A 27,992-nucleotide genomic window follows, 5' to 3' on the forward strand; every position below is an offset into this window, starting at 1 on the left:
TCCCAGCACTTTGGGAGGCCGAGACGGGTGGATCATGAGGTCAGGAGATCGAGACCATCCTGGCTAACACGGTGAAACCCCGTCTCTACTAAAAAATACAAAAAAAACTAGCCGGGCAAGGTGGCGGGTGCCTGTAGTCCCAGCTACTCGGGAGGCTGAGGCAGGAGAATGGTGTGGACCCGGGAGGCGGAGCTTGCAGTGAGCTGAGATCCCACCACTGCACTCCAGCCTGGGAGACAGAGCGAGACTCCGTCTCAAAAAAAATTAAAAAAAAAAACAACTGAATTATTTCAGATTATGGAATTATTTAAAATGATTCAATACAAATAGCATTTGTGTGAAAAACTCATAAGGTAGCACTGATATAAATTGTTAAATTCATGAAACCAAGACTTAGTTATCATTATCCAAGAGTCATGATCAATCAGTTTTTGTGCTAGCTCTAAAATAATTTAGGCTAAGAAAAGAGAGATTTTTTTTCCCTATGGGAAGATCATAAGCAGCATACTCATAATTATAGCATTTTTGGTTATTTAGATGTATATTGCTTATAAGACTTTAAGCTTTTATTCATTTCTTTAAAAATTTTAATAACAGAGGAAGACAAACATTTCAAAAGAAAAACTTTTATAGAATAAGAGTTTAAAAAACGTATTGCTCAGGTTGAGTATTTTCTTACTGCCAAAGATTTTGAAAATAACATTTGAAACAGTTCATTTGCAGAAAAATACATTTTTATTTTTTACCTATTTCCTCCCAAATTGTGTTTCTAATAAGGTTGTTTAAAGGTAAACAGTTTTATACTGAATAAACAAAGATTATGAAATCATTTAGTAAACATTAATTTGTCAAATTCTAGAAAAACTTCCAATCTACTACTTACGTTATAATGTGTTATGTTAACACAGTCTTAGAATGTACACAGGAAAAAGCCAAGGAAATTCTAGGATTGAAGCCTAATTGCCCCGGTAACTCTAGCCTTAAACCTTCAACAAACAAATAAAATAACAAACCAGCCAGGAAGCATAAAGTGAGTTCCATAGGTCTCAAGAGGAATAAAGGCTTACCTCCCACTGTAAATCAGTGGAAAAGCTTCCAGGATAAAATACCTTCACTCAAAGATTATAAGTATATCTTATCTTAATACAAGCACAATTGCTTTGTAATTGTAAATCTTTTTGCATGTGAGAATTCTAACAATACAGGAGATAAAGTTTATACTTGGAGAGCTAAATAGCAATAACTGTAAACCCATTATGGATGGGAGAAGGGTTAAGAAAATATCTTGCTTAAAGAAAAGGTTGAGAAGAAAGCGTAATGGTAGTTGCCAGGCTTGGGGGAAAGGAAGACGGGGAGTTGTTTAATGGATATAGCTTTTCAGTTTTGGAGGACAAAAAAGTTCTGGAGATTGGTTGCATGACAAGGTGAATATACTTAACGCTATTGAACACAACATTACTGAACCCTTAGAAATGGTTAAGATGGTAAATTTTATGCTACGCATTTTTTTACCACAACTGAAAACAAACAAACAAACAAACAAAAAAACACGCAACCACCAGAAGTGAGGCATTCAAAGACTGACTAGATGGACTAAGGCAATTTTTTTCTATTCCTGATAAATGATAGGTTTATACTGTATATATATTTTAAAAAAAGAGGCTGAGAAATGTCATTTGAGACTTACAGGGTCAACTTTTGCGACTGAAAGACCAGTCGCCTGGCTCTAGAGACTCTGAATGTTTGGTTGTGAAATCCAGGGAGTATGAAACCAGTGGACTGATGTCAAGTAAGATCAGATAGACAGAACGTGAGTTTAGGAGGCGGGTGAGAAACTGGCATTTCCAGGAATCACTGCCCAGAAAGCTGGCCAATACGATAGTATATAAAATCTTAAACACCTGGATTTATGCATTTAGCTTCTCTGTGTTTAAAGTGAGCCCTGGCCGGGTGCAGTGCCTGACGCCTGTAATCCCAACACTTTGGGAGGCTGAGGTGGGAGAAATGCTTGAGCCCAGGACTTTAACACCAGCTGGGGCAACATAAAGAGATGCTGTCACTACAAAAAATACAAAAATTAGCCAGGCATGGTGGCATGCACCTTTGGTCCCAGCTACTCAGGAGGTTGAGGCAGGAGAATGGCGTGATGCCGGGAGGCGGAGCTTGCAGTGAGATCGTGTCACTGCACTCCAGCCAGGGGGACAGAGTGAGACTCCATCTCAAAAACAAACAAACAAACAAACAACAACAAAAACAAACAAGCAAACCAAGGCTGGGCGCAGTAGCTCACACCTGTAATTCTAGCACTTGGGAGGCCAAGGCGGGCAGGTCACCTGAGGCTAGGAGTCTGAGACCAGCCTGGCCAACATGGTGAAACCCTGTCTCTAAAAAATACAAAAATTAGCCAGGCATGGTGGCACATGCCTGTAGTCCCAGCCACTCAGGAGGCCGAGGCATGAGAATCACTTAAACCTGGGAGGTGGAGGTTGCAGTGAGCTGAGATCGCACCACTGCACCCCAGCCTGAGCAACAGAGTGAGTCTCTGTCTCAAAAATAAATAAATAAATAGGCAGATAAATAAATACATAAAATAAAGTGAGCCCCAGATACTACTTATTAATATTGTAACCAAAAAATCATCATCCCATGGTGTTATGACTGAGAGTATTTAAAATTTAAGCAATTTCTGTTGGAAAAATGATATGGAAGAAAGAATGCAAGTCTAACAAGAAATAAACAAAAAAAGAATGCAAGTCCACAGTCTAAGTCAATGACAAAGAGGGGCTTCCAGACCACTTGTATCAGAATGAGTAAGACAACGAAAAATGCCAATTTCTGAACCCCTGTCTTGAACCAATCAAATCAGAATATCCGAGGATGGGGACCAAACCTATATTTTTATTTAATACACCTGCACACTAATATTTGAGAATCACTGGACTAAATTTTAAAGGATGCAACTGCTGTCATTTTAATGGGGGTCAGAACTCATTAGAAGCAAATGTAGAGTTTAATACTTAAGAGTGTCTTTGATGACATCATCATGGCCATCATTCTTCTAGTTTCTCAGAGGCATAGTGGAGATGCTCTGCTCTTTTAAAGGAGAGACGATCAAAAGAAAAAAAGAAAAAAGGAAAGAGATTTCAAACAATCTCTTTCACATATTAGAAGAGATACATTCCAGGTGAGTCACATGGTAGTTTGTGCTGCAACTGCCAGCTATCTGGCTAAGCTAGAAATTTTTAGAGCTACAATGAGAACTTTCACGTCTCTAAAGCAGGAATGACAAATAGCAAATACTTGGCATGAATGCTGTTTTTTCCCTCTCCCTGTAGATATGAACACAGCACTTTAGGGCAGCCAATCAATTGTAGATACAAGCGAGATGAAACCAATTTGCCACTACTTCTTGAGGGACAAGAAAAAGGTGAATAGGATTGGGATCTCTTTTAAAATTTTTTACATATATGTAAAAAATTGTATATATATGCATGTGCAATATATATGTTTAACATATATTACACATACTCTCTATAAGAGAGACTATATATCCATATCTATTATATATAACATGTATGTAATATTTATGTGGAGGACTAAAATTTGCTTAGCCAAATATTTAGAAATGTGCAATATAGTTTATAGATGTTTGTGTGATAACATCTAAACCACTCAGATCTCTCCATAAAAGCTACTATTTGCCCACTTGAAATCTGGAAATGTTACAGTATCACAAGAAAGCAGAGATGATTAGAAGAAGTAACACGAAAAAAGTGGACAGTACCGGGAGAATCGAGTTTCATATGAATTAACAAGGTCCTGAATTTAGATATGATTGCATTTGTAACAATAACGAACTTACTTGGAAACTTGTTTAAAGCAAAAAATTTAAGATGAAATTAGCAAACGATGTTGCTTCTTTCCACCTGAATTGAGCAGTGCAAGAAAAAATGCAGAAAGATATTACAGATGTTTCGACTTTTAAACAGAATTTAATCTGAATTTTTATAAAGAAAAAATTTGATAATATCCAATAATTTGGTTTTCCAATTTACCCTAATGCCTTTTATGTCTTTCTAAATAAATCTATAGCAGGTACTTTTGAAATAGCACTACAAATACTAAATTTATTCCTTCATACAATCTTTTTTGAAAAAAGACTGAAAGTGAAAAGTTTCTTTGAAAATTATAAAAGGTAGACTTAATCTTGCAGAATAAATTTCATAAATACTATTTAACTAGTCATTTAATTAATAAAGTTCATGAAAATTTAAAACCTAGTTCTTATGTTGTTCTGCAATAACAAAGGATGGGAAGAAGGACTTTTTTCTTTATATGTTTTCACAATAATATTAGAAAATTTGAAATCACACTTCTTTATCCAAACCAGTAAATTAACAGAAGGCCCTGAAGGCAAAAGTTCCAATGATTATTTCCAATAAATTCTGAATCCCTTGGAGTGGAGAAGAATCTTTGAGCCATAACAATTCACCTTTTCTGATTTTTTAATTCCCTTTATGCATCCCACATTCAGTGCGTGCCTAGTCTCTACCTTAAATAATTCCAGGAGCAGAGAAGTCACGCAATCCTTAAAGTTTGCCCTAATGTTGAGCTGAAGTCTACTATAAATTTATTCTGCCTGAAGCCTACTCAAAGTATAATTCTAACACTTAATTTTTTAAATCTAAAATGTATCTTGTAGCCATAATACAAATGAATAGAGAATTCTTAAAAAAGTTACATTACCTATAATGATCCATTTGAGTTTGTGACTATCTCTGTTATGTCAGCAGTTAGTTAATCATTTTCACAATTAGGAACTAATTCAGTGTTCTGGAGTGCTAATCATTCAAAGGTAGTAGCTGTTAAGAGAAGTCAATGAACTTACAGAACTGCCAAATGTCTACGTATGAATTAATTTAATACTTCAATAGGATGTAATCCACTAGAATGATAGCATTAAGGTTTATATACAGTTATAGATATTATATAGATTTCAATACAAATATGGTTTTATTATTGGGAGGCCAAGGCGGGCGGACCATGAGGTCAGGAGATCGAGACCATCCTGGCTAACACGGTGAAACCCCATCTCTACTAAAAAATAGAAAAAATTAGCTGGGTGTGGTGGCGGGCGCCTGTAGTCCCAGCTACTCGGGAGGCTGAGGCAGGAGAATTGCGTAAACCCGGGAGGCACAGCTTGCAGTGAGCCAAAATTGCACCACTGCACTCCAGCCTGGGCGACACAGTGAGACCCCATCTCAAAAAAATATGGTTTTATTAATTTTGATCAACATATTAATTATAGTACAGAATATCTACAAGGTTGGCAAGCATAGAATAAATTATTTAAAAATATGTTAGTTATAGAAAGTGGGCTCAATGAGTGTTCAGGTGAAACACCTCTAATTTTTTTTCTTTTTTGATAGGGAGTCTTGCTCTGTTGCCCAGGCTGGAGTGGAGTGGGGCAATCTTGGCTCACTGCAACCTCCACCTCCTGGGTTCAAGTGATTCTCTTGCCTTAGCCTCCGGAGTAGCTGGAATTACAGGAGCCTGCCTACATGCCTGGCTAATTTTTGTATTTTAGTAGAGATGGGGTTTCACTATGTAGGTCAAACTGATCTCGAACTCCTGACCTCACATGATCTGCTTGCCTCCACTTCCTAACGTGTTGGGATTACAGGTGTGAGCCACTGGGCCCAGCCAATATCTCTAATTTTAAAGCAATGAGTTCAATTGTTAATCTAAAGAAAAGTACTGTAGGCCGGGAGTGGTGGCTCATGCCTGTAATCCCACCACTTTGGGAGGCCAAAGCGGGCAGATCACCTGAGGTCAGGAGTTCGAGACCAGCCTGGCCAACATGGCAAAACCCTGTTTCTACTAACAATACAAAAATTAGCTGGGAGTGGTGGCACACGCCTGTAATCCCAGCTACTCAGGAGGCTGAGGCCGGAGAATTGCTTGAACCTGGGAGGCAGAGATTGCAGACAAAAAAAGGTACTGTAAACACACTACAGTATATAGTTCCTCCATTCTATACGTACAGAGAGTATACATGAAGATGGTAAAAACACTACACGCTTTTAGAGGAAATTAGTATATTTCTCACCATTTATATATCTTAAGACATAATCAGCATTTTAAGCTCTAGCCTTTAAATTCTGTTTACTTAGCTTATTCTAGTAATTATGAACCATTTGAGCTACATGATGTATGTTGCAAAATGGAAAACTAAGGGACTAAATTAATTCCAAGATCTTTCAAGTCCTAATATTTAATAGTCATTAAACTTGTATTAATAATTCTTAAGTAGATAAATTGTTCACTTTGCTTTACCAAGATTTATATACCATAATTACATAATAAATTAAAAATATGCATCAGTCTCCATATATTTAAAAGCTGAGCTTTTCACATGAGGTTTCATAACTGTTAATTCCTATCTGATTTTTCTCAAGATAGCTGTTGAAAAAGGAGAGGGAATCAGAAAGGTTATTAAAAAGACAAGAAAATAATTTTTTCCAAAACCACGGTCAACTTATTTAAAAACTTGCTTGTTTCAAGATTTGTAAGCTTGTCAAGGCAGAAGGAGTAGCTCTCAGAGTCTCCTCTTTCTACCCAGATACCCTAGTTGTTTTGACTGAGTTTTTCCATCACTATCTTTTGTAGCTAAGGTAAAAATCTCATCAGCTAAGAGCAATGTGGTTCTTAGAGTGCGGTCCCCCTAGATCATAGCATCCACTCTTCTCGGGGCTGTTAGAATTTCACATTCTTGGTCCTCTCCCCACCCTACCAGTCCTACTGAATAGAAACTCTGAGCTGGGGCCAGCAATCTGTGGTTTAACAAACCACTGAGGTGATTTGTATTCACACTGAAGTTTGAAAATTAGTGCCCTATAGTAATGGGGAAAAATATGTATCTGTAAATGGAGCAATTATCTGTTTATTCCACTGGAATTAAGAGAAAGAGGAGGAAATTTGGTAATTAAATATGAAAATGAGAGGAATGATGTAGGGAGGACTATGGCAGGAAAAGTTGTGAGACATCAATAAGATGGCAGGAAAAAGTTGTAAGAAATCAATAAAACTTCCAAAAATACTGGTAAGATTTATTTTGAAACTAAGATAACCAGTTGTTTTTGGTTCATGAAAATGAAATTGTAGACCCATGGTGAATAGTAATTTGCCTCCTCTCTGCCCCTAGGGATGAGACTGTGAAGCTCTTCCACATTCTTGTGATCTGATCCCTTTAAAAAATTATGACATTTATTGGAAATAGTTGATCAGGATTAGAGGTTTTATCTGTAAACTAAAGATCAAATAACTTGTATGTATTAGCACCAACTTTAACCAACGGAATCCTCACATAAGCCAAGCGTCTCTTTGGTGAGACTAGTCCCACATATGGGGGATGGTTTTGGATAAAATAATTCCCAGTAAGCTGAGGCAGATGTATAGTGGCGACCGGGGATAGACTGTGCTTTATTAGAGTTGGAAGGATCAGCTTCATAGGAAGTCTGAAAGGCAGTTTGGCCTAACTGAATGGGCACAATCTTTGGCTTTGGTGTAAATTTGCGTTCAAATACATTAATTCTGAAATTCCGAACCAGTTTAAAAACCTCTGGAAAATCATATGAAAATGAAAATGGGGATGATAATAGGGTTGTTATAAGGATTAGGAATAGTAGTTATAAGGGGCCCAGCTATGTCTAGTATACAGTGGGTGGTCAATAAGTAATAGTTATTACTACTAATAAATCTTAATCAACTCTTCCTTTTCTTACCACCTTCTCTATTAAAATGGTCATGGTGAAGCTTCTCTAGGGACCAAATTCATTTCTTTTCTTTTCTTTTTTTTTGAGATGGTATGTCACTCTGTTGCTCAGGCGGGAGTGCAGTGGTGCCATCTCAGCTCACTGCAACCTCCGCCTCCTGGGTTCAAGCGATTCTCCTGTCTCAGCCTTCTGAGTAGCTGGGTTTACAGGAGTGCACCACCAAGCCTGGCTAATTTTGGTATTTTTAGTAGAGAAGGGGTTTCACCATGTTGGTCAGGCTGATCTTGAACTCCTGACCTCAAGTGATCCACCCGCATTGGCCTCCCAAAGTGCTGGGATTACAGGCATGAGCCACCACGCACGCTCAGCCTAAATTCATTTCTGAAATTACCTGTCAGTCACGCTAGTAAAAAATATTTTTCTGAAGATGCACTGTGTGTTGAAAAGTTGGAGTAACTGACCTTTCAGTTCATGTCATCCCAAGTCAAATTGGTTTTCTATTCATCTTAAACTCTTATATAGAAACATGGCAAGAGTGTGGAGAATAGTTCAGTGAAGTAGTAGCCCTTCTTTCTTAGAGTCTATAGATCTAGCTCACAGGGCAATTTCTAGATTTTCAAAGAGCAGCTCTGGTCTCTATTGTGTTTCAATTGTCTTCTGAACAAATAAATAGGATGGAGTGGGTCCATGTGATAGTGAACAAAATTAATGCCCTTACCCACTTCCAATAGGGTACAGTGTGCAGGAGGGAAGAAGGAAAGAGGATTATAATGAATGGAATTTTAGAATTCTATTTTTACAACTGTATAACATGAGATGCCCTTTTTGGCACATTTACTAAGCAGCAAAAGATTTTGTTCTATTGAAATTCTAGACTGACAAATCACTGGAATAAATCACATTGATAGTTTGAAGAACCTAGAAATAAAATACAGTAGTCTCTGAAGTAAATTAGCAAACGATAAGGAATGTTGAGAATTTAGGTGTCTGTATATATCTTTATTCTTATTCCTACATCATTTTCCTATGGTTCTGTTGTTTTATTTTGCTCAGTAGTTTTGGCACATAGGTGAGTTCTTTTGGTAAAGTTGCTTAGAATATCTGATGGGAAGCTGAGGAAAGTTTCTACAAAATGGCACTTCTGTAGAAAGTATTCTCTCAAATCCCACTTAGATTTCAAACACCACTGAAAAAGAAGCAATCAAGGATTTAAAATGTATCTGCTATTTTGAGGAGAGGGAGGAGAAAAGACAGAAAACATTTTCTAACAACAGCCAATTCATTCTATAGAATTTGTTGAAAACAGACCAACCAAATTGCAATTTTGAACCACCACCAGGGCAAAGATTAGTTATCATATGGAATGTTTCCGTAATGGAATTTATGTGCACAGAAACTTTTGAAATTAGCAAAATACACATGCATATGCACTTCAAAATACACTTAAGTTACTCCTAAATGGAGTCTTTGATAAACAGGCACCAGCAGAGAGGTCTAGGGAGAAATGGGTCACTCTTTTTTAATCCTCTCCACTGGCAGTGGTGGGGCACTGCATAGTTGAGGACTGGGGTTCTTAAATACATGCTTCTTTGCTTAAATACATACACTCCAGCCTGGGTGACAGAGTGAGACTCCATCTCAAAAAAAAAAACAAAATAGTAATAATAAATAAGTAAATAAATAAATAAATGCTTCTAAGACAAAAACCTTGTGTGCTGCTTCTTCTCTCTTCCAATCACCATCCTTTGACGTTTCTTAAGGCTAAAAAACCCCCCCAAACCATTAGATGGTTAACCTTTGCATACCATACTAGTTACAGGTCCTCTAAAACAGAACCATACTGTTCACAGGTCAGTATCCTTCCCGAAGGTCTTTGTCAGACATCATTATTTCTAGCATAGGATATTCGACAGGATCAACAAGAAGGAATTGAAGACAGTAGGGACCACTACCATGACAGCTGCAGTATTATTTGGCAATGTGATTTATGGTTATTTTAGGAACAATGGCATTTCAGGAAGTGATATTCATCTGTAAAATTCCTTTGCCATGCAGAATATAAAAAATGATTACAGAATATTCAGAAACAAGCAATGCTCCTTCCAAATAATGAGATATTGGATATAATAAAGAGATGGGACATAATCAATATTTAAAAATATTTCTTTTAAAAAATTAAAGTTTAGGGTAGTTATGTAGTTAGTGTACAACAACTTGGTCTTAATAAGGACTAGAAACAAAATTTTATTTTGCGTAGCTAAAGAAATACATACATATTATAAAACTGACATTTTTTGCATTGTTCCGTTGGGTATCACCACAGGTTGCTGCATCATTATAGTTGTTTTTAATGTAAACAGATAAACTCTCACACTTCCCAACTCTGGTATTATCCATCTATTTTTCCTTTCACAGTCCACTGATACAGAATTTTAAATGTTTAGAGTAGGAGGGAACCTTAGCTTCCAGCACAATGCTATTCATCTTTCACATGAGGAAATCATCCAACAGAAGTTGAGTGATTTACTCAGGGTCAGGCCACACCTTGGCAGAATTAATCTTATTATTCTTTCTCAAATGCTTTTTTAAAGGTTAACAGAGATTGAGTTCTGACAATGACTTATTTCTCTTAGATGAATTTTGTTATGGACAGGCAAAATAATCAGCCACTGTATTTCTCTTTTCTATTTCTTCTTTTCTGTTTGCTACCTCTAGGCAACAACCCATCGAATCCACAACAAAATCCTGAAGATTTCTGTATTATCCAAGAGAATCATTTTCTTTAAGAAAAATAAAATAATAAATATGTTTTGAATATAAAAGTTTCTGATAAAATAAATCCTGACTTTAATCAGATCAAATAAGATAATCAGATTTATACCATTATTTTGATAAAGACAAAAAAACCAACATAAGCTTTTTTCCCTCAATCTTACACTTTGAGCAACTCTTTTAAATACTATAAACACTTTTCATTAGGGACTATTTTTCCCTTTCCCTAGGAAAATGAAAACCGAATAGAACAATTTTTTGCAAAAATTAAGTTTAAGAGGGTAAAGTGTGAAGACAGAGAACTGCTACTTAATCATAAATAAGTTAACAATATTAAACAGGAAAGTATATATTTCATTTAAATGAGTTTTTCTTCTTCATATTCGTATCACAAAGTAACTTCACTATAGCAGCACTAATTCATTATGTTTTTATTTAGTGGTGGATGTCACTGGCCCCAATAAAAATATGTAATTTTTCATAAGAAATATTCAAAAGAACATAAAGTTTGAAAAATATAATTTACCAGAAAGCACCAACATGGGAAGCTCTTCAATTAAGGATGGGAAATTATTAATATTTTTCAGCCTAAGTTTAAGCAAAATTCATTCCTAAAGATGAATTTTTAATGAATTTTATAATGAATTATTCAGCATGAAAATAAAGGGAGCAAACTCTTTTATGCTTTTAAAATATGTTTAAGAGGATCTTATCTTTTAACACCTCTCTCATTTTGTAAACAGGACATTATGCTACCAAATATAGAGTTATTATTCTAAAGTTTAAAGCAATGCTTTAAATTTGTAAACCTTATGACATGTTCATAAAATTCATGGATACCAATCCATGAGAAAAAATTCTTCTTCCTCAACCCACATTTTAAAAGATATTTACAATTGTATTGGATCTTTTACTCTGGTTGCTTTAATTCATAATTAGATAGCATCTTTCAGGACTCAAGTATGGGATCTTCCATTTTTCAGATAATTTTTTCTTGGTGGTCAATAGAAAAGTCATATCAAAATGCACTCTTGATGGGAATGAAATGAGAATTATGATTTTGGGGGAGGAGTGCTCACAAAACTATTAAAGCAGCTTTGTTTATGTTTATAGGAATAGTAATAATGCTAACTTCATTAAAAATTATATTGACCATTTCATATTCTTCCAGCAGAGAGTGGAGACAGTTTAGCTGTACTTGTAACCTCATAGCACCCCAATTTTTACTCATTCCCCAAATCATCTCAGCACCTTTGGTCCCAAGACTACTGACAGACTTTTGGTCCTTCAGTGAAAAATCAAAGCTTTAAACAATCGGGTCTAGAGTTACCTATTTGCTTAAACTTGGATTTGATGAGGTTGCTAAATGAACGTTATACCTTTCTCATAAAGATAAAGGCTTCATGTTAATAAAGTATTTCAAAAGAATTATAACATACCTTTTCACTAAGTTCTGATACTCATTTGCTTTTATAATGGCAAGGTCTTTGGATAAAGATAATAGTAACAGAATTAGTAAAAATTGAAAGTGATACTTTATTAAAGCTTTTAAATATGGGTGTTTTTCATTAGAGAACACAGTTTAAGATAACACTTGGTTAAATTATTTAATATCCTGGCACTCCTGAACTGCATTACTTCAGGAAAAAGACTAATATATTTGTGAGGGGAATATAGGAAGGCAAGATGGCTAGGAAGAGGGAAGGGAAACTAGTAGGATAAACTGAATATTTGTATATTTAAAATACACATATATTTGCATTTTAAGTAAATACCAATGGGATTCATTCAAAATTTCCTTGATATTTCCTTGGTATAGTAATATATTTCAAATTAAGTGATATGTTAACTAGCTCAAGTATGATATCTAAGGTAAAAAAAAGTCACTTAAAATGACAGATCTGAAATTGAACCTACTAGGTACAAGAGAGTATATATAATATGTTTTCATCTGTATGTTTTTAAAAAGAATATATATATATATAAAATACACATATACTTATATATGCAGAGTAACCCTAGAAGGATACACAAGAAATTGCTAACATTGGTTGCTACTTTTCACCCTCTACCCATCTGTACTGTTTCCATTTTGTACTATGTGTATGTTTTTCCCCATTCAAAAATAGTGATTAAAATCTCATTACCAAAATAAATTTAAATGATTTAAAATAGCATGTCAAATTAATAACAACTATGGATTTTTTCCACTATACATGAAAATATATACTTATACATATATTATTTTTCTAAGCTCTACCTACTAAATTTGGGTATATTTTCTTTATGACAGAGTTACTGTAATCTGAAAACCCAATTTTCACATGATATTAAGTTGGGAAAAGCACATTTTCCCTGAACTTCATTGCTACAGTATGGTGGACTATGGGTTGTATCAACAGCATGTTATCATACTTACTCTCTTTCTCTGATGGGCTAGCCATTAGCCACCATTTCTCTTTGAAATTCAAGAAACATTTAAGGAAATTTCAGAAGGATTTTAAGATCCTTTTCAGGCAGTGATAAATATTACACCTGTATTATTCTGTAGGCATAGAATCAATGTTAACTCCTCTTTGTATGTTGTCAAAGATGTTTGGTATTTTAGTAAAGACAGACTTCAAACTAAGTGGTGACTAAGCAAACCCCTTACATAAAGCTTTGAATAGGAGTTCATAAATAGTTCCAATGAAAAACATTTGGAGATAAGCAGGAAAAAAAGCTCACACTTATGAAAAAATTATTTTCAGAAAACCACTTAAAATTCAAATTAAGTCCTATTCATTTAAATATTAATATATACCACAAACCCAAATTTAAAGGAATGATAATACATACATCAGCTTTCAATGGTAGCTGCTTATTTAAAATGAGCATCTGAGGGTGTATTCCAATTTCATCCTCTTCAAATTGTGCAGCTCAGATAAATGTTTATTTTATGGAAAATATTTGCAAAATTACAATATAAATACATGATTATATTAAGGTAGGATGACTATATAATGTATTCTTATCTATAGATATAAAATGAACGCAGTAAATATAGCACACTCTTGATGAATTGTTAGTACACAGTGTTTCTCAGTAAAGTATTATTAAGTAACAGTTATCTAGTTTTCAAATGTACATCTTAAGAAGCTTTTAAGATGGAAGGATACACTAAATCTCCCAATACCCTTTTTAGTTGGTGAAGGTTAGTACTTCTGTGAATTCTGAGATATCATATTTGTGTTAGTGACTGTTCATAGGTTCCTTGCATTTCCTTAACTTGAAACCTTATTTCTTTAGTCTGAGTGATCTTTAAATAATGCCACATCAGCTAACCACACTTTTAATTTGAGTATAATATTATGTACTGCATATTTATTCATTACTTAAACATATATCAACAATGAAACAATGATTGAAAAAAATTTGGTCTGGACAAATTCCCCAAATTAACTGTCAGGGCATTATGGGGAATCTCAACTAAATATAGTCTCAACTGTAATACGAATTTGGGTTGGAAATAGTATTTTATTTATTCTAGTTCTTAAGACACCAAATGTGAACTCTACTTTAAAATTATTTGTTAAATATACTGGGATTTGTTTCAAAAGCATCTTCTACCCTTCTCCATTATACTGATTTAATGGAAACCTGTTACAACAACAGTTCCAACACAAACATATGCATGCAAGAGATCACCTTATAGATTCTAGCTACATAGTTATTGAAACACATCCCACCTGTCAAGTGGCATAAATGTACATCTTCTATATACAAAAGGTAAAGTGCATTATTAAATTAGTGAACTGACAGATTGTCTGCCTGGACCATATAGCTTTCAAATAGACAAATGTGAAATTCTCCTATCAGAACCAATTATTTCAAGAGGTTCCAACTAGCTTTTCCACCCTGTCATTTATTTTTTTGGCCATGCTCTTTAGTGCAAATAAGCTTGTGTTTGACTCAAGTTTCAGGGACATGGCAGTTTGGGGTTTTAATAAGGAAAATTATAAAATGTAGCAGAACTTTAATATCTTTATAATACATTGCATCTTTTGCATATAAGCAACAGATTAGTGCTGCTTTCAATTGCTAGGAGCACACTGCCAACTATCAAGAGGAACCCGTTTCCAAATTTCATACTATTAGCTTATATTACTACAGTTTTGAGCCTGCACCACATTATGCTTGGATTATTATGTGCAAACATCATCAGTGTTTTAGAATTATACAGTGAACTAGTACTTTTGGTTACTAACTTTCATGCTCATTTTTTAACTTCTAACTTCCAGTTGCCTTAAGAGTTTAATGTCTTCAAGGCAGGGTTTCTGTTATTTTGAAGGATACCATGAACACTTGCAGCTCCATGTATGTTACAAATGACAATAAATAAAGTGAATATTGCACAGATAAGAATAGTAGCTTATTTTATAAGATACATGGCAATACATGTCCTAAGACCAGAGTTTTGAACTGGATCATATTTAATTATGGCTAATGAATTCTTGGGAATTTTAAGTATCAAAAAATCATAGCATCTTCTCATTTTTCAATGATTATGAAAAAAATGAAACAAAAGGACTGGCAGAAGGCTTAATAATTTTAGAGTATATTCAATTGCCAGTATATATGCATCTATTTAATCTGCAGCTTTGAGATGGTAAAAACTTTGAACTATACATACAAGGTAGAAAATCTGGCTGCTTAACTAATTCTTTACTTAAATAATTAATGGAAAACTAAATTTAATAGTGTTTATATACAATGAGTTAAAGATATTTATCTTTAAGTCTGACATGGTATTGTATGTATGTATACACACACATATATGCATATACATATATGTGTGTGTATATATATAGATATAGACACATACTCAAATCTTATCAGACCCAAAAGGTAAAAGGAAATCATTTAGACCTAATGGATATAAATATTTTAGAAAGGAAGACTTTAAGAGAGAGTATACACTCATAGCAATAGCGATAGGAACAATCAAATACTAGAATATTCACAGCTCCAGTTTGCCAAAATCTGACAGGTTGATTATTATTAATAGGCACTATGATGGGCAGCAATAACAATCAGTAGTACAGTAATTCAAGTGCACATCACTCCTTCATAGACCAAAAACTACTTTTTTTAGCAAGCCTACATAGTTATTTTACAGTTAGGACTGTTTAAAAATCCTTGCTACTTTTAGAGTCTCAACACCCACCATGTGCTATTAGCTCTAGTACTAACATTATCTCCTAACCTTCAGTTGTTCTATAGTGATCCAGATGGTCCACAGTTATAATGAACTAATGAGATTCCTTCACGCTACTAGAGGAAATGTGAAATACGATCTGTAAACCAACACCAGTATATATGTCGGGGTTACTGATTGCTTGTTCTTAAGTAACATAAACCAATGAAATTAATTTTTTTAATTCATACCATCAAGTTTTCTTAGTGACCTCAGGTAAATGTACTGGGGGACAAACCTCTGGAAGAAAAAAATTGCTGATATAATTTTAAATTACTTTTGGCATATAAAAGAAGAGCTACATTCTGATTTGAATCCATGCAGCCAGCTCTCATCAATGAGAGTAATATTTGGGGGTTGAAATCAGTGTTCTGGCTCTTAAATATGATTAGATGGACTTACTGTGTAGGAGGTGAATAAAGCCAAGATAAAAGACAATAATTTCATTCAGAAGAAGATATAGCTGAATAGATGTAATTTCAGTCAGTTAATACAGGATGGGTTGGTACACATATAACACTATACCCACTTGTTTAAAAAATTGCTTAGGTGTTGAAAAATTGCTGTGGCACTTCCTGGAAAGTAATTTTTAATACAGGTAAATGGGTGAGTCTTGTGTAAAGTCAGAAAGAGCACCTTGGAAAATGCCTGAATTTTCCTTTCAAATATATTTATAACCAATCTTCAAATAATATTTTTCTCAGACTGGAAATTTGTATTCTAAATTCTTTTTAGAAAAAAAAAATCCCCACCCCCTCCGGAATTAAAACACCTGTAAAATTCAGGTTTATACTGGAAGTGTTGACATGGTTTTAAGGGTAGCAATTGCAAAAGTGCTACTAAAATATATTATTACAGGTATATTTTTATATTAGTTAATTGGTGCACCAACCCTTCTGGAATAGTGTTAAAGAAGAAGCATAAAGTATAACACCTTGAGTCCATGATCTATTTTGGGGAAGAAACCTCTCGCAATCTTCAAATTAGCATGAAAAGCTAAAACACCAAGATTTCCATAGCAAAGCCATTGGATGAAGCCTCCCACTCAATGTGGCATAAAAGTAATTCCTGAAACTTTGGAAAGTCAATAAAAACATAAAGAACATTAAGTAGAGGTAAAGAAGGGATTGTAACTAAACTTAGAATAACCAATTAAAACTCTCCCATGGCTTTGATATGGTAACTATAAAATGTAGGGTTACCACAAAGTTTGAAATTATAGAACACTATAGTATTCTTAAGAAATATTATGACACTGTATTTTTAAGGTTTAATTAGATAAGATTTGATCCTTTGATGGTATAAATATTCAGTTATCCAATGGACAATATACATCTACTTGTCCTTTTATAAGTAAATATATTTATATATACTGGAGGTCAATATCTGCTTCTGTGGTAACTGCCCTACAGGTAAGCTTAGCAGCTTTTAATGAAGTGGGATTGAAATACTTTTAGGGGAATTTGTTAAATAGAAAGTCACACTTCCATTTAAGTATATGTATCTTTTTTCAGGATTATGTCATAGTGCAATGTAAATCTTAGTTATGGTATTTAGAATGTCAGAATGTCACATTTTGTGCTGATTTGCATACTTCAATAGTCTGGAGCAGTTGAAGCAGCTAAACTATTTAGCTCTGGGAAGGTTGGAATTCCCGTAAGAATTATAGTGATCTATGTGTAACATAACATGAGAATCAGACTTCTTGAAGTATCAACTACTAGAGGTATTACTAGTAACAACGGGCCAAAAAAGAGGAAAAACTTCTTCAAAGGATAATGGATCAGTACTTTTAGCCAATTTGTGATTTTAAATTTTGCCTGATGGAGTTCAATTTCACTCTAGTCGAGGCATTCTTGTTCTTCACCACTGGCCTTTCTGCCATCCATTCTCTTTTCTTTATGGCTGTTGCAAATTTTCCTCATCTCTTCTTCATACTTGATAAAATTCTCCCCAAACCTTGTCCAAGCTTTGAATGGAACAGTAATAGTATTACGGTAAGGTGGTCTCACCTCACTTACCTTCAGGAAAATTCCATATTTATTAGAGCCCACATCAAAGTAGAACCTTTTATTGTCCACTCTGAAAGAAGTCCCCTCTGGGAGTTCTAGTGGGTCATCGTCTCCACCTCTTCGTTCTTCTATGTCTCCTTCGCCATAGTCTTCAATCAGCTGAACCAGGGCATCACGAAACTCAATCATTCCTTGTGCTGGGAGGACAATAGTCTGTTCTTGGCCCAAACTGTGGCCAAAATAACCTATCATGCCAGTCCCCCGCATCATCGTTTGTCTAATCCGTAGGAAGCGACCCCGCTGATTTTCCTTTAGGTCTAGGTAATATTTCCTATTGTCCCTCTCGATATAGTCTGTTTTCAGGACACTGTGAGGATGCTCTTCAGACCCCACCGAGACTGGTGGGGAGGGTGCCGAGTGCTTCTGTCTCCTCCTGGAGCCTTGCTCTTTGCTGTGGCCATGCTCTTGCCGGTGGCCTTTCAGGCCCAGGTGGGCATAGTGCTCGATGAAGTCCCCTAGACAGTCCTTCAGCTCCGCTGCCACAGACAGGGAGAGGGTCAGTTTACTCTTTCTGATGTTGTCCTGCCGGCCTCTCCCTATCCAGACTTCGGCTATCTTTAGGAAGCGGCCCCGGGAGCTTTGCTTCACGTCTAGGTAAAACCTCTTTTTCTGGATGTCCACTCGTTTGGAGGCCAGCTCCTGGATTTCGGCTGCGCCCCCGGCCTGATTAGGGGTGGCTGAGGCCGCGTAGTGGGGGTAGTGGGAGTGCTGGGCCTGGGGATAGAGTCTACTCTTGCTTAGGCCAGAGCCCCCTACATTCTTGCCTCCGCGGCCGCGGCCGCCGCCGCCTCCCCTTCGCCTGGCTCTTTCCATCTTCAGCTGCAAGTGACAAACAGACACACGGGGTGGGGTGGGGGAGGGGTGTTGAGAACAATCGCAGACGCCCCTCGGCCTGGCCGCCCCCGCCGCCGCCCGCGACCCCCACGCCCGGCCCGGCTCCCCCGGCGCCGCAGCGCGGGGCTCCAGCTCCTGCCGGCCGGTTGGCGGCCGCCGCTCCGGCTCTGCCCGCGCTCCCCGCATCCCTCTGCCGCCCCCGGGGCCGCTCCCGCACGCCGCCGCCGCCCGTCCCGCGTTCCGCGACCCCGGGTCCCCAGCCGGCGGGCACTCACATCATCTCTGCCATCACCGCCGCCGCCGATGCCCTTCACGACCACCGCCGCCGCCGCCGCCAGCTCTCGGCCCCTCTGCTGCAGCCGCCGCAGCCGCCGCCCCCCGCCTCCTCCCCCGCCGCCGCCGCTCGCACTGCCCCCCGCCGGAGCAGCCGGGCAGGGGCATCGCCCGCGGCGCCCACCGCCGCCGCCCCTCCTGCGGCCGCTGCGGGGGCCGCTGCCGGGCTTCGGACACCGGCCCCACACCCGCCAGGAGGGGAGGGGAGGGGAGGGGAGGCGGGGAGAGCGACGGCGGGGTCGGGCGATGGACCCCGCCTCCCCCGGCACAGGCGGCTGAGGGGAAGAGGGGGTCTCCGCTCTTCCTCAGTGCACGCCCTGACGGAAGCCCGGTGCGTGGGGAGCAACGGGAGTGCGAGGGGACTGGACAGTTGTGAAGAGGTGCGAACGAGGACCAGGTAGAGGGAGTGTTCTCACTTCTCCGGATTCCACCGGGATGCGGGACTCTGGCGGCCCAGCGGCACCTGCAAGGAGACTACACTTCCCGAGGAGCTCAGCGGCAGTGAGGGCCTCCGCGCATGCGTACCGCGGCGCGCTGGGCGGGGCTGGATGGGCTGTGGTGGGAGGGCTGCAGCGCCGCGCGAAAGGCGAGCCGGGCCGGGGGCGGGGAAAGGGGTGGGGCAGGAGCGGGGGCGGGGACGGGGCTGGAGGGGCGGGTCGGGTCAGTCTCCGGGAGCTGATGTGTACTGTGTGCGCCGGGGACGCGCCGGCGTGTATTGTGCAGCGCGGGAATGAAGTTTGCTGATTTGTTGTCTAGCCTGGATGCTTGGGTTGCAGGCCCTGCTTGTGGTGGCGCTCCACAGTCATCCGGCTGAAGGAGAAGACCTGTTGGACTTTATCTTCTCAGGGTAAAGTGTCTTCCCATTTCCGTTTTGCCAGCTCGGTGCCCCGGGTATCTATAGTGCTAGGCTTCTGAGACACGTGGAGGTGCTTAGGCCCGCGGAGCAGGCCCCTGGGCTGTGTTTGGGAGATTCCGGAAAAAACAGACATTCTACCTTTCCCTTTCCCCTCGGGAGCAGCCAGGAAAGGCGTCTGTCGGAGCTTCCGCCATTCAAAAAGTGCTTCCCTGCCATTCCCGGCCCCAGCCTGATGTTTACCCTGCGCGCTTAGGTTGCTGTCTTTCCGGTACGGCCTTATGGCAGAAATTGAGCCACTCCAGGTCTGCACAGTAAAGTCGAGGGAAATAACCTGCTGTCTATGATTTAGCAAGTGATGATGGATATTTTTGAGTTCAAATCGCTCAGTCCTTAATGGATTTTCTTTTTTTTCCTAGTTGAATGTCAGTTGTTCTCCGGCTAGGTTTGATATGAAAAATACTACTCCCTGTTGAAGAGGGTGATATAATTCTTAGGATGCTAATACAGGAGTCTGTAAGTCGGAGTACTTCAGGCTTTTTATGGTTTGGTACATTTCTTTTTAGGGGTGGAAGATTGGGATAAGTAGGACAGTTCAGATCTTGATGTCATTGAATAGTGGTGTCGACCTAAAAGGAAGAGGCCGGGGCACAAAATTTTAATTTAAAGTGTTTACTTTAGCCAAAATGAGGGCAGTTGCCCAGGACTCATATCCCAGTTGCCTTGGGGAGTGCTCCTTCAGCCCTTGGTTACAAGCAGATTTTTAAAGGCGAAGGGAAGGAGTGGGCTGAGACAAAGTTGGTCAGGAATTGTTATTGGTTTACAGAGATACCATTGCTTGGTGATTGGCTGTACACTGTAACTCATAGGGTATGAGTTATCGTGTCCAGCATATGGCATTTTATGGCTACTTGGTACCAGTCTAGAGCACACATAGCAGGTGGGCTTTAAGAGATAATTATCCAGCTCAAGCAGGGAGTGAGATGGGACTGTTTTTTCATTCTAATGCCTCTCTGGGCCTGATAATTTAAAGGGGCTTCCATTCTTCAGCTAAAATTTTATTTTCTACTTTTTTTTACCCACAGTGGTCTCCCTTTATTAATCCAACAAATGTTTATTAAGGACTGCTCTAGGCACTAGAGATACCAACAATGAACAGAACAGACAAACATCTCTCTCCTTTTGGAGCTTACATTTTAGTGGACAGAGACAGGCAAAAAATAAAATGTATAGGGTGACATAAGGTGAAAATGGAAATTAAAAAGGAAAGGGAGATGAAGAGTGTGTGTGTGTTGGGGGTGGAGGGCTGTAGGGGGCTGCAGTTGTACAATAAGTGGTCAGGGAAGACCACACTGAGAAGGGAATTTTTGAGTCCAGAGCTCAAGGAAGTGAGAGAACTTACCCTGAGGCTCTCTGGAGGAGAAGAAAGTGCAAAGGCCCTGGGGGAAGCTGCCTCTTTATATTCAGAGAGCAACTTAAGAGGCCTAGTGAGCTGGAGCCCAGCGGAGAGGAGGTCAGAGGTCAGGCCAGAAAGGGAATGGGGCCAGAATATGTAGGACTTTATGGGCTATATTGAAAATTTGGGCTTTCATTCTGAGGGAGATGGGAAGCTGTTGGAGAGTTGTTAGGGAAACGTGATCTGAATTATGTTTCTAAAAAATTGTGGTAAGGTATCATAAAATTTGCCATATTAACCATTTTTAGGTGTTCAGTTTAGTGACATTAATTACACTCATCATGTTGTGAAATCATCACCACCGCTATTTCCAAGACTTTAATGACTTCAGACAGAAACTGTAACTTTTAAGCACTAACTCCCCATTGCCTCATCCACCCAGCCCTTAGTGACTTCAAATGTACATTCTTCCTCTACAAATTTGCCTATTCTAGATATTCTACATAAGTGGAATCATATAATATTTGTCTTTTTTGTATCTGGCAAATTCCACTTAGCATTCTTTTTTTTTTTTTTTTTTTTTTTAAACAGCTTTATTGGGATAGAATTAATATAGCATACGGTTCACCCATTTAAAGTGTGCAATACAATGGTTTTTAGTTTGTCTTCAGAGTTGTACAGCCTTTATCACTATCACCTTTAGAACTTTTTCATCACCCAAAAGAGAAACTCCATAACCATTAGTACTCAATCCCACCTGCTTTCCTAGGCAATCACTTACCTATTTTTTTGTCTCTATATAGCTATCAAACCCTATAACATTCCTTCTATCTAACTGTATTTTTGTACTCATTAACAACCTCTCTTCATTCCCACCACCCACCCACCCCAGCCTCTGGTAATCACCATTCTACTTACTACCTCAGTGACATCAAATTTTTTAGCTCCCACATATAAGTGACAACATGCGATACTTGTCTTTACGTGCCTGGCTTATTTCACTTAACAGAATGTCTTCCAGTTCCATTCATGTTGCTGCAAATGACAGGATTTCATTCTTTATTATGGCTTAATAATATTCCATTATTGATGTATATCACATTTTCTTTATCCACTCATCTGTTGATGGACAGTTAGCTTGATTCCATATTCTGGCTATTGTTGAATAGTGCTGCGGGAAACATGGAAGTGCAGATAGCTCTTTGACATACTGATTTCATTTCCCTTACATATATACCCACTAGTGGATTTGCTGGACTCGCTTGTAGTTCTACGTTTAATATATTGAGTTATTTCCATAATGGTAGTAATTTACATTCCCACCAACAGTGAGGAAGGAGTTCCCTTTTCTCCACATCCTCGCCAACACTTATCTTTTGTCTTTTTGGTAATAGCCATTCTAACAGGTGTGAGGTGATATCTCATTGTGATTTTGATTTACATTTCCATGATGGTTATTGATGAGCAATGTTTAATATACCTGTTGGTTATTTGTATATCTCCTTTTGAGAAATGTCTATTCAGGTCTTTTGCTCATTTTTTAAATACTTTTTTTTTTTTTTTTTTTTGCTATTGAGTTGTTTGACATCCTTAAACATTTTGGAAATTAACGTCTTATCAAATGTATAGTTTGCAAATATTTTATCCGATTCTGTAGATTCTGTCTTCACTCTGTTGAATTTGCTATGCAGAGAAGCATTTTATTTTGATGTAATTCCTTTGTCTATTTTTGCTTTTGTTGCCTTTGCTTTTGAGGTCATATCCAAAAAATCATTGCCCAGACCAGCGGTCCCCAACCTTTTTGGTACCAAGGACTGGTTTCATCAAAGGCAATTTTTCCATTTGAGGAGGGAGGGGATGGTTTCAGGATGATTCAAGTGCATTTCATTTATTGTGCATTTTGGTTCTATTATTATTACATTGTAATATATAATGAAATAATTATACAATTCACTGTAATGTAGAATCAGTGGGAGCCCTGAGCTTGTTTTCCTGAAACTTGAGGGTCCTATCTGGGAGTTATGGGAGACAGTGACAGATTATAAGGCATTAGGTTCTCCTAAGGAGTGTACAACCTAGATCCCTTGCATGTGCAATTCACCGTAGGGTTTGCGCTCTTATGAGAATCTAATGCCACTGCTGATGTGACAGGGGAGGTGGAGCTCAGGAATGTGGAGGAGCTGTAAATAAAAATGAAGCTTCGCATGCTTGCCTGCTGCTCACCTAGTGCTTTGTGGCCTGGTTCCTAACAGGCCACGAACTGGTACTGATCTGTGGCCCAAGGGTTGGGAACTGCTAGCCCTGACCAATGTTAGGGAGCTTTTTTCCTGTGTTTTCTTCAAGTGGTTTCATGGTTTTAGGTCTTACATTTAAGTCTTTAATCCATTTTGAGTTGATTCTATATGTGGTGAGAGATGATTGACTAGTTTCATTCTTTTGCATATGGTTATCCAGTTTTCCCAACACCATTTATTGAAGAGCCTGACCTTTCCCCATTGTGGGTTCTTGGCTCTTTTGTCAAAAATCAGTTGGCTATAAATGTGTGGTTTTATTTCTTGGGTCTCTATTCTGTTTTATTATCTGTGTGTCTCTTTATGCCAGTACTGTGCTGTTTTGATAACTAGAGTTTAGTATATTTTGAAGTCAGGTAGTGTGATACCTCTAGCTTTGTTCTTTTAGCTCAAGATTGCTTTGGCTATTCAGGGTCTTTTGTAAGGATAATGTTTTCAGGGTCCACCCATGTTGTGGCATGTATCAGAACTCGATTTCTTTTTATGACTGAATGATATTCCACTGTTTATGTTATATATATGCCATATTTGTTTATTCATATGTTGATGGACACTTAGGTTGTTTCTACCTTTTGGCTGTTGTGAATAATGCTGTTATTAACATTGGTGTACAAGAATCTGTTTGAGTTTCTGTTTTCAATTCTTTTGGGAATATAGCTACGAGTGGACTTGCTGGGTCATGTGGTAAGCTTTTGGTTTAGCTTTTTAAGGAACTGCTAAAACTGGTTTTCCATGGGAGCAGTGTACAAGTGTTCCAGTTCTCCGTATACTCACCAAAAATTAATTTCCTTTTTAAAAAATTATAGCTATCCTGGTAGGTGGTGGGAAGTGGTATCTTAGTGTGGTTTTGTTTTGTATTTCTTTAATGACTAATGATGTTGAGTATCTTTTAATGTGCTTATTGGCCATTATATATCTTCTTTGGGGAACTGTCTATTAAGTCCTTTGCCATTTTTTATTTGAGTTTTTTTTTTCTTTTGAATTGTAGGAGATCTTTATATACTTTGAATATTAAACCCTTATTGGATATAAGATTTGCAAATAATTTCTCCCATTTTGTGGGTTTTCTTCACTTTTTGATATTGTTCTTTGATTCACTTTTACATTTTTATAGAGTCCAGTTTATCTATTTTTTCTTTTGTTGCCTATGCTTTTGGTGTCATACCTAATTCCCAAATCCAAGGCCGTGAAGATTTTCTGCCATGTTTTCTTTTAATAGTTTTATAGTTTTAGTTTTTCTATTGGCGTTTTGAGTTAATTCTTATATATTATTTTGATACATTTTAAGTTATTTTTGTATATGGTGTAAGGTAGGGGTCCAGCTTCACTCTTTTGCATAGGGATATCCAGTTGTCCCAGCACCACCTGTTGAAGAGTATTCTTTCCCACTGAATGGACTTGGCACCCTTGTCAAAAATCAATTGGTCATAAATGTATGGATTTACTTCTGGAATTTCAATTCTATTCTATTTTATTTATATTTCTGTCTTTATGCCTCTACCACACTGTTTTGATTACTGTAGCTTTGTAGTAAGTTTAGAAATTAGGAAACATGAGCCCTCCAAGTTTATTCTTCTTTTTCAAGATTATATTGGCTATTTGGGGGTCCCTTGCAATTCTGAATTTGAGGATCACCTTTTCCATTTCTGCAGAAAAGCCTTTTGATAGGGATTGCAGTGAATCTGTAGGTAACTTTGGGTAGTATTGACATCTTAACAATATCAAGTCTTTCTATGCATGAACATGGGATATCTTTCCAGTTATTGGTGTTTTCTCTAATTTCTTTCAGCAGCGTTCTGTAGTTTTCAGAGTACGCGTTTTTCACCTCCTTGGTTAAATTTATTCCTTGGTATTTTATTCTTTTAGCTGCTATTGTAAATGCAGTTACTTTCTTACTTTCCTTTCAGATTGTTCATTTCTGGTGTATAACAACAGCTGATATTTCAGTGTTGATGTTGTACTCTGAAACTTTGTTGAATTTACTTATTAGATCTAGTAGCTTTCTTTGAGATTTTTATATGGGATTATGTCATCTGTATATAGAGATAGTTTTACTTCTTCCTGTCCATTATGGTTGCTTTTTATTTCTTTTCCATGTCGAATTTCTTTGGCTAGAACTTCAATACGATATTGAAAAGCAGTGGTGAAAGTGGGTATCTTTGTCTTGCTTCCTATCTTAGGTGGAAAGCTTTCAGTCTTTTACCATTAAGTATGGTGTTAGCCGTGGGTTTTCATAAATGCCCTTTATCATGTTGAGGAAATACGCTTTTATTCTTAGTTGTCTGAGTTTTTATCATGAAATTATGTTGGATTTTGTCAAATACCTTTTCTTTGTCAATTGAGATGATCATGTGATATTTTGCCTCCCTTATCTTAATGTAATGTGTTATATTGATTAATTTTCTTATATTGAACCACCCTTGCCTTTCTGGGGTAAATTTCAGTAGCTCATGTTATATAGTCCTTTAAATTGAGTTATCTTGTAATGGAATCACTGCTGCTGTTTTGAGCATAGACCAAACAGAAAAGCAGGTAAAAGGTAATATGGCTTGAACCAGCGTTGTAGCAGCGGAAGTGGTGAGAGGAGGTAGAATTCTGGCTTTGTTTTGAAGATAGAACCAACAGTATTTGCTGACAGATTAGATGCAGAATGTGAAAGGAGGAGATGAGTCAGGATGAATCCAAGGCTTTTGGCATGAGCAACCAGAAAGATGTAGGTGACTTACTAAGATGGGAAATATACAAAAGGAGCAGTTTGGGGAAACTTTATATCTGTTGAGTGGAATATGCCAATTAGAGATTCAAATATCCAGTAAATAATTGGCTATCAAAGTTTGAAGTTAAGAGGAATGGTCTAGGCTATTTATATAACTTTGGAAGTTTTGTGTATAACAGCTAATTTAAAAGCCAGCAGACTGACTGTGCTCTCTAAGAGAGTGAGTGCAGAGGGAGAAGAGAACAGGTCTGTGACTTGTATCCTGGAATGCTGTGATGTTTAGAGATTAGGGAGGTAAGAAGGAGCAGCAAGCAGAGTATACTGAAAAGGGGTTGTTACTGATATAGATGGAGACTCGAATTATAACAGAGGCCTGGTAAAGTGTTTCAAGAAGATGGGTGTGATTAATTGTGTCACTTACTGCTGGTGCATTGACTCAGATGAGAGTTGAGAATTGGCTATAGGATTTGACAACATAAAAGTCATTGGAAACCTTGACATGAGCCCTTTTAGTGGAGCGGAGTGGTTACAGTGGGTTTAGGAGAGGATTAAAGGAGTGGAAACGGAGATGCTAGTGTAGATGACTCTTTTGAGTAGTTTTCCTATAATAGGGAGAATAATAATGGAGCAGTTAGCCAAAAGTTGAGGTTTTTTTTTTTTTCTTTTTTCTTTTTTTTAGTTGGGAAAAATTAGATGTATGTTGATGGGTCTTTTCTGGCAGACTAGTAGAGAGGAAAAAGTTGATGATATAGGAGATGGGAAAATGTCTTTGAGTAGATGTCTTTGAGAAAATGTCTTTGAGTAGATGAGAGGTTTGCACACATGGAGAGGTTGGATGTAGGAGTACAGATAGTTCATCCATAGTTACATAAGAAAAGGTAGATATATTAGGGTTCTCCTGAGAAACAGAACCAATAGGAGATCTTTATATCTCTGTGTCCATCTCTGTCTGTATCTCTGTCTCTGTATCTATAAAGAGATTATAAAAGTCTTAAGATCTGCCAGGAGATATACCCACGGGAGCTAATGGTATAATTCCAGTCCAGTTGTGAAGGTCTGAAAACCAGGGAGCCTATGGTGTAAGTTCCAGTCTGAGTCCAAGTCTGAAGGCAGGAGAAGACCAATGTCGTAGCTCAAAGACAGGCAGAGGGAGCAAATCTTCCCATACTTAGCCTTTTTATTTATTCAGGCCTTCAACAAATCGAAGGCCCACCCACATTAGGGAGGGCAATCTGCTTTACTCAGTCTACTGAATCAAATGTTAGTCTCACCTAGAAACACCCTCACAGACACACCCAGAATAATGTTTAACCAAATATCTGGGCACCCCATGGCCCACTCAAATTGACATGTAAAATTAACCACCACAGTAGAGTATGTGGGTACAGATATAATTATGTGAATAGATTTCAGGGTAAGAGCTTGTGGAAATTCATTTTTGATTGGTTCTAATGAAACCAGAAGCAAGATCATCAGCTAAGAGTGATGATCGGTGGAGGAGATATGAAGTTTAAGTGGAGAAGAGAAGGTATAAAATAGTCTTAGGAGGGGAGGATAGTAAATAGATTAGGGAAAAGTTGTAGGATTGCTAGGAAGCACTAAGGGCCCACCTGGGGCTGGTGGTCACAAATTTAAGGTGAGACCAGTCAAAATGGTTATGTTTTTCACCTGCTACATTCATTCAGCTGCATAGGTACAGGCAGAGTAGGTAAAG

At 37.9% G+C, this 27,992-nt stretch overlaps 2 protein-coding genes across 52 annotated transcripts in view; one reads left to right on the forward strand and one right to left on the reverse strand.

Moving 5' to 3' along the window:
- The window catches only part of PURG (purine rich element binding protein G), a 55,744-nt gene extending 36,529 nt beyond the window's left edge, over positions 1-19,215 (reverse strand). For 2 of the 4 annotated variants that reach the window (XM_065519062.2, XM_045398131.3), the window contains exons 1-2: positions 18,965-19,197; positions 17,805-18,674 (exon numbers count right to left, since the gene is read on the reverse strand). In XM_065519062.2, the coding sequence (XP_065375134.1) occupies positions 17,805-18,668 (864 nt within the window). In that variant the 5' untranslated portion in view covers positions 18,669-18,674; positions 18,965-19,197. Of the gene's footprint in view, positions 1-13,890; positions 18,675-18,964 lie in introns of those variants that run through there. The other 2 variants (XM_045398130.3, XM_045398129.3) reach the window with 2 other exon arrangements.
- Positions 19,216-19,729: 514 nt separating this feature from the next.
- WRN (WRN RecQ like helicase) overlaps positions 19,730-27,992 on the forward strand; it is a 139,039-nt gene continuing 130,776 nt past the window's right edge. For all 48 annotated transcript variants that reach the window (XR_012417190.1, XR_012417189.1, XR_012417191.1 and 45 more), the window contains exon 1: positions 19,730-19,869. The gene's annotated coding sequence lies outside the window, so the exon portion shown is untranslated. The remainder of the gene's footprint in view (positions 19,870-27,992) is intronic.

This window comes from Macaca fascicularis, chromosome 8, assembly GCF_037993035.2.
Source record: "Macaca fascicularis isolate 582-1 chromosome 8, T2T-MFA8v1.1".
In the NCBI taxonomy this organism is placed as follows: domain Eukaryota; kingdom Metazoa; phylum Chordata; class Mammalia; order Primates; family Cercopithecidae; genus Macaca; species Macaca fascicularis.